Genomic DNA, 6,000 nt, shown 5'->3' with positions numbered 1-6,000 from the left:
TCTCTCTCTCTCTCTCTCTCTCTCTCTCTCTCTCTCTCTCTCTCTCTCTCTCTCTCTCTCTCTCTCTCTCTCTCTCTCTCTCTCTCTCTCTCTCTCTCTCTCTCTCTCTCTCTCTCTCTCTCTCTCTCTCTCTCTCTCTCTCTCTCTCTCTCTCTCTCTCTCTCTCTCTCTCTCTCTCTCTCAGACAAAGGCAATGATTTCCTTGTACAGGTTGAAAAATAACTCCTCTGTGGCTGCATTTACAGCCATGTCATCATGTTGAGTGTTGACAGATTGAGTGGCCTATGGCAAAAGTCCAAGCTGACCCTTCCCCAACCTCATGGCCAGGTCCAGAAAAGTCTCCTGACTGTTCAAAGCTTTGCCAGGCAAATTAACTCCACAAAGATGAAGCGATGATGTTGTTAGGGGTGAGACAGCCTGCATATTTGCTTGGCAGTTCACACCCTCATTCCTGCAGAATTGTTCTCGCTCTGAACAAACCACATTCCAAAGTATATAATTCCTCCAAACAATAATATATATATATATATATATATATATATATATATTCATATCTTTATTAATTCGTACATTTTTAGCTTTGCATGACAGTATTCAAGATAACTTACAAGCTATTTTTAATAGGTAATGGAGAAGTTTAGAGGAAAACAGACCATATTCATGGTATTATTATGTACCCTATGGCAAGTCTGGTGTTGGCTTAACAGTTAAGGTGGCTGGCTAAAGATCTTAGCATCCTGAGCTTGAGTCCCTGCTGTGCTGTTGAAACAACACCAGATCGATTAACTCAACCTGTGTATCCTGCATCTGTGGTAATAAGCTATTTGATTATCCTGCATCAGAGTGGTGACCTGTCCAGGACTACCCCACAGCCAAATGAAACTGCCCCAGCAGCGTGATGCACCTCACAGCATGAAAGCAATGGTTTACTCATGTATGGTGGATTTTTTGATGTCACCCTTCCCTTCTCATATGCTCCCTACATTCTCTATACTCTGATCTCCTCCCAAAGCTTCTTTCTGTTTTCTCTCTACTCCCTTCACAGCCCCTAACCTGTTCTTTCTTCTGTCATCTTCCCTTCTTTTCCTCTTTTCTCATTTTTATTTTCTAAATATTGCCTTTAAAGCTATAATGATAATATTGTGGCATCAAAAAGAAGCAAACTTTCATAGAACATATAATAAAATTAAACAAAGTGGTGTTCGTCAATGAAAAGCGTTTTGGGTGCAGTTCATTTGAGAAAATGTGTGTCCACATGCTCCTGGAAGATTTCCCAGCTTCGAGATGGGAACGTTCTTTCACATATTGGGCATTGTTTCCCAGCCCTGCAGGAACACCACCACATTTTACTGATCACAGGGAGTTCTTTTCAATTACTTAGAAATTAAGTGATACAGGTCATATTTATTCATAATGCATGTGCAAAGATGGCAAAAACCCAAAAATTCACAGAACAATTTGTTTTTTTAATATTCAAACTAATCAAAAAGTAGGATGACAAAACTTATCACCAGATCCCCAGCGTGTCAGCCTCCTGCTGTTTACAAGCACATACAAATCTAAGGAGGCTCACTCAAGGCAGGAGACTATTTTCTGAAGATGAGTTATGCATTATTTCCCGTTTCTGACACGAGTTTTTTGTAAGCAGTGTCGAGGCTCGTGGAGGAGCTACAACACAGAATGGATCAGGATGTAACAGCGAAAAGAACAGTAGAAAGAAAGGGGGAAGAGCAGAGTGGGGGGGGGGGACACCCCAACAGCAGGGTTCAGGAACAAAATAGAGGAAGACTCAGATAAATAAGAGATGTGGGGAAGAATGAGAGCAAGGGGAAGACACAGGGGGTGAACAAGATGGATACAGCAACAAACTCTCAATCACATAAGTGGAAAGAGAAATTGGAAACTTGGAAAGAGGTTGGGTTATGGAGGGTTAATGGGGGTAGAAAATATCATGGTTGTGGATGAGGGGTGACCTAAGATGGTGGTGAACAGCTGTCTTGAAGTCCTGATATTGAAGAGACTGAGGAAGATGGTTCCACATGTGGGAAAAAAAAAGAGGAATGAATGAGTAGAGGCAAGCAGTGAGTCTGGATTTTGGGAGTTTCAACAAAAGGGTTATTGCTTACCATTATGACAATGTTATTGACATATCACTGCATTGGTACATAATAAGATAAGAAAAAACAAAATAAAACAATCTCCTTGCATATTTTACAGCTTCTATCATTAACATTGAAAATCATGAGGCCAATTTATCAACAATCAACAAAATGGTGAGAACACGGGACTTTCAAAATGACATCACCCACCCAAGAAAGCTTGGCGCACATGTGCAAAAAGAATCCCGGGAAATGGCGATCTGCGGAGCAAGTGAACTTATATCGTGCGTGTGCAACAAGAATTGTGACCTAAAATGTCTCACTAAGCTTCTAAAAGAAGCTGAAAATACTTGGAAAAGTACCTGAGAGAAAGCAGGGGTGTACATGTTCGGGATAAGAAGGGCGTGGGATCTGTGAGGGCCATTATAACTACAGTTTTATAAATACAGTTTGGTTCTGGGGCCACAACATAAATTATACATGATGAACGGAGTACTTGCCCAACAGGCAATCTTGTTTCAGGCAAGCAACACGTTCTTCTGACACATACCCGTATTTGGGCGGTGCATAGGCAACTGACAGCTTTATATAGGCAAAAAAAAAATAACCCAGGTTACGTGCATGAAGCAAAAACATACCTCCTGCTTGTAATTCAAAGCACTTCACGACACCATAAAACTTTGGGACAGGAACACTGCACTGCAAATGGTGGAGACTTCTAATACCCTCTCCCACCAGGAGGCGGCGCTCCACGATACACATTTAAATGGAGAATTTGTGTCCACCTCCTCTGCCCCCAAGACCACCGGCAAAGATAAAACCCCCATGCACATTAACTGGGGTCATGCTGATCATATGTAGCAAGTCTGCATGTAATTAGCCCAGAACTGTAGGAGTAGTGTGACAAACAAACACACAAATGAAATTGTTCGTTGAGCAAGGAATTGCCGGAATAACTTTGTCGTATCTCCATGATCTCTGAAAAAACAAAAACCTGGAAATCAATTTGGTTCTTATAAGTCGATAGTGCTACTGTTTAATGAGTTATAGCACTTAGTTTGGTCAAGATCATAACTTGGAAGTCAATCAGACTTGAAATGGCGTTTTTATCGCAATTTGAAAGTTTTGACCCGACCCCCCTGACATTCGACCCCCGACCGCAAAGAAGGGTGTTGGTGTGACACCCCAATGAGATATGGTTGGATGCAGAATTGGAAGATGCACATTTTCGATTTGATTTGAAGTCGATACGACCATTTTAGCGGACGTTATTGCGAAAATAAGAATTTCGGTTTTTCGGTGACCTTGACCTTTGACCTCGATTCACCAAAAACGACAAGTGTCTAAGTTGGACCATGGCCAACGTCTGTACCCAGATTGGTCATGATCGCTGAAACGGTGTGGCTGCTACAGGGGAAATAAACACACAAACAAACAGACACAGAATGACACACACAACCGACCAACATAATTGCCGAAATCCGAAGGATTCCGGCAATTAACAAACACCGGTCCATGAATTATAGCAAGGAATTTCGCATATGTTGCTGAAAGAGGAAGCGTGTGTGTGTGTGTGTGTGTGTGTGTGTGTGTGTGTGTGTGTGTGTGTGTGTGTGTGTGTGTGTGTGTGTGTGTGTGTGTGCAAACTTTACAGACAGAAGAATGTTATGTGCATATATATATATATATATATATATATATATATATATATATATATATATATATATATATATATATATATAGTTGCGGGCCGGGGGTCTGGCGGAGAAAGACCACTAGGTGGGGGACAGCTATATCGATTCCCACCAGACTCCCCGGAATTGTAGGCCATCACTCACGGATAACTCCGTGACGCGGCGGGTCACCAAACCGAACGTGGATGCCAATAACTCAACCACGTGGCATAGGGTCCTGCTGTCTAGAATCAGGTAACCTAATTAACTACGCGGGTTAACCACCAGGGAACCACGTCCTCGGTACGCCTTGTCCGAACCAGACCACTCGACCAACTACCTTTCCGGATTGGATGCAGTCGAGCGGCACCGCCAAGGACGTACCGGCTAGAAGGAACAGATTATCGGGAATAAAGACCCGGCTAAACTTAGATCCGAACCATGCTGGACCAATGGAGGAAAAGACAAAGACAAGCTGGGAACATTTCCACAATTATTTATTTACAATAAGCGGGGAAAAGCATGTGGCACAACAAAAAGGTTTATTCGGTATGTAATGCAGGGGAAAGATGAGAGAGGTGTGGTGCGGCAATTTTACAAGCAACTTCCAAAAGTGGACACAGTGCAGACTTGAGGCGAGATTAATAAAAGCAATAACAATCACAACAATGAAGATCTTACACAGGCTTACCTAACGGACAGGCGCCAACACACTCAGACACACACTCAGACAAAATAAACCCAATGAAAAGAAAAGGGACCTTTTGCAGCCAGGGAGGGAGGGAGTTGAGGTCACAGTTTTTGGTACCTGAGCGTTTCGAGGGGGAGAGATGCTTCGTGGTGCAGCACCCGAAAAAAGATGAGCGGTTCGGTCCACCACCGCACGTGTCGTAATCATGTCTGGCGGAATCCAAAGACGCGAGAGATGAGCAGTAGGCAGGACCAGACAAGAGGTTTGGTCGAGGTCGTGTGGGCGAGGACCAGTACAGTAGGCGGGCCGTCGAGGCGAGACGTATTCAGAGCCTGGCAGCAGGAACACTTTCACAACAATTCTCTTCAACCTCTCCAACTTGCAATTCTCTTCAACGACCAAACAACTCGCAATTCTAACTCAACCTCTCCAACGACCCGCAAAACCAACTCGACCCAACTCTGAGGATTGCTCCATACTTTATAGATCACGGAGCTCGGGGAGGAGCTATGGCGAAACCGATGTCATCGTCCGATCCGAGCATCCTGATTGGACCGGGCCTTCATGTGGTCCCGCCTTTCTGGGCAGGGTTTCGGCCAGACGCTAGTTTGGCCCACCAACCTGGGGGCAAAACTAATGTGATTCACCGCGCACATCTGGTTTGGAGTAGACTGTGGAATACTCAAAGCGCCAGTCTACTCCATGGTGCATGTTGCGATTTTGCCTCAGAAGCGATCGATGGGGAGGGTACCGTGGGTTTTCGTGGATTTTGCCTCAGAAATGAAATGGAGTGGGGATAAAATAAAAGGGAAAAATGATTTAGTAACCTAACTAAAGCCCATCGCAACGCACCCCCGTATCTTCCCACTACACAAGGAAGGGATCTAACTACACGTATACTAATGGCATAACTAACTCGGGACAACTGTATGTTGTATGCATCCGGTTTTGAGAACCGTAACACTACCCCACTCCCTTTTGCTGGACTTGACCCGAGTCGTCAACGTTCGTGTGGCATGCAGGTGTAGGTTTCCCCTCGTACATTTTATCTACGGATCCCTTAGTGCGACATTTTGAATACATGTCCCAAAAATAAATAACCTAGTGCGTTGCTTAACTAAACTAACAGACTCATTCTGACAACTTAACTACAATGCTGGAACTAAACAAACAACAGGTGGGTCAGAACTATACACATTTCTAATATTTACACTACCCATGGCCCAGGACCTGTGACTTAAGGAGAGAACACAATGAAGTCAACATTCGGGGATGAGTGCAACAGCAGGCAATCAATGATCAGGCGTCTTCAGGACCCTCAATGGCCCTTGGTTTGTTGGTCTTCTTTATTTCTCCCGGCTGCTGGAGGCAACTCACCCAAACACGGCAGGCCACACGCCGTTTCACAGTCCATTTGAACTGGCCTTTATACAACAAGGAGATATCCGGGCTGCCCAATGCAGTCCCCAGTAACGCGGCTGCCTGCAGGGCAGTCCTTGCAACACTTTCACAAAGATGGTCCTGGCACACGTAGTAA

The 6,000-nt window shown here is 44.2% G+C and overlaps 1 protein-coding gene across 12 annotated transcripts in view; it reads right to left on the bottom strand.

The window, feature by feature from the left end:
• Positions 1–539: 539 nt before the first annotated feature.
• The window catches only part of LOC147021701 (uncharacterized), a 317,548-nt gene continuing 312,087 nt past the window's right edge, over positions 540–6,000 (bottom strand). For 9 of the 12 annotated variants that reach the window (XM_085891958.1, XM_085891956.1, XM_085891955.1 and 6 more), the window contains 2 exons: positions 1,974–2,020; positions 540–1,325 (listed from right to left, as the gene is read on the bottom strand). In XM_085891958.1, the coding sequence (XP_085748084.1) occupies positions 1,108–1,325; positions 1,974–2,020 (265 nt within the window). In that variant the 3' untranslated portion in view covers positions 540–1,107. The other 3 variants (XR_015060893.1, XR_015060892.1, XM_085891964.1) reach the window with 3 other exon arrangements.

The sequence above is a fragment of the Eptatretus burgeri genome, chromosome 8, assembly GCF_056783735.1.
Source record: "Eptatretus burgeri isolate ZD-2024b chromosome 8, Ebu_testis_v1, whole genome shotgun sequence".
Taxonomy (NCBI): Eukaryota; Metazoa; Chordata; class Myxini; order Myxiniformes; family Myxinidae; genus Eptatretus; species Eptatretus burgeri.
Note: the sequence above shows the minus strand (reverse complement) of the source record. Positions and strands in the feature narration are given on the sequence as shown.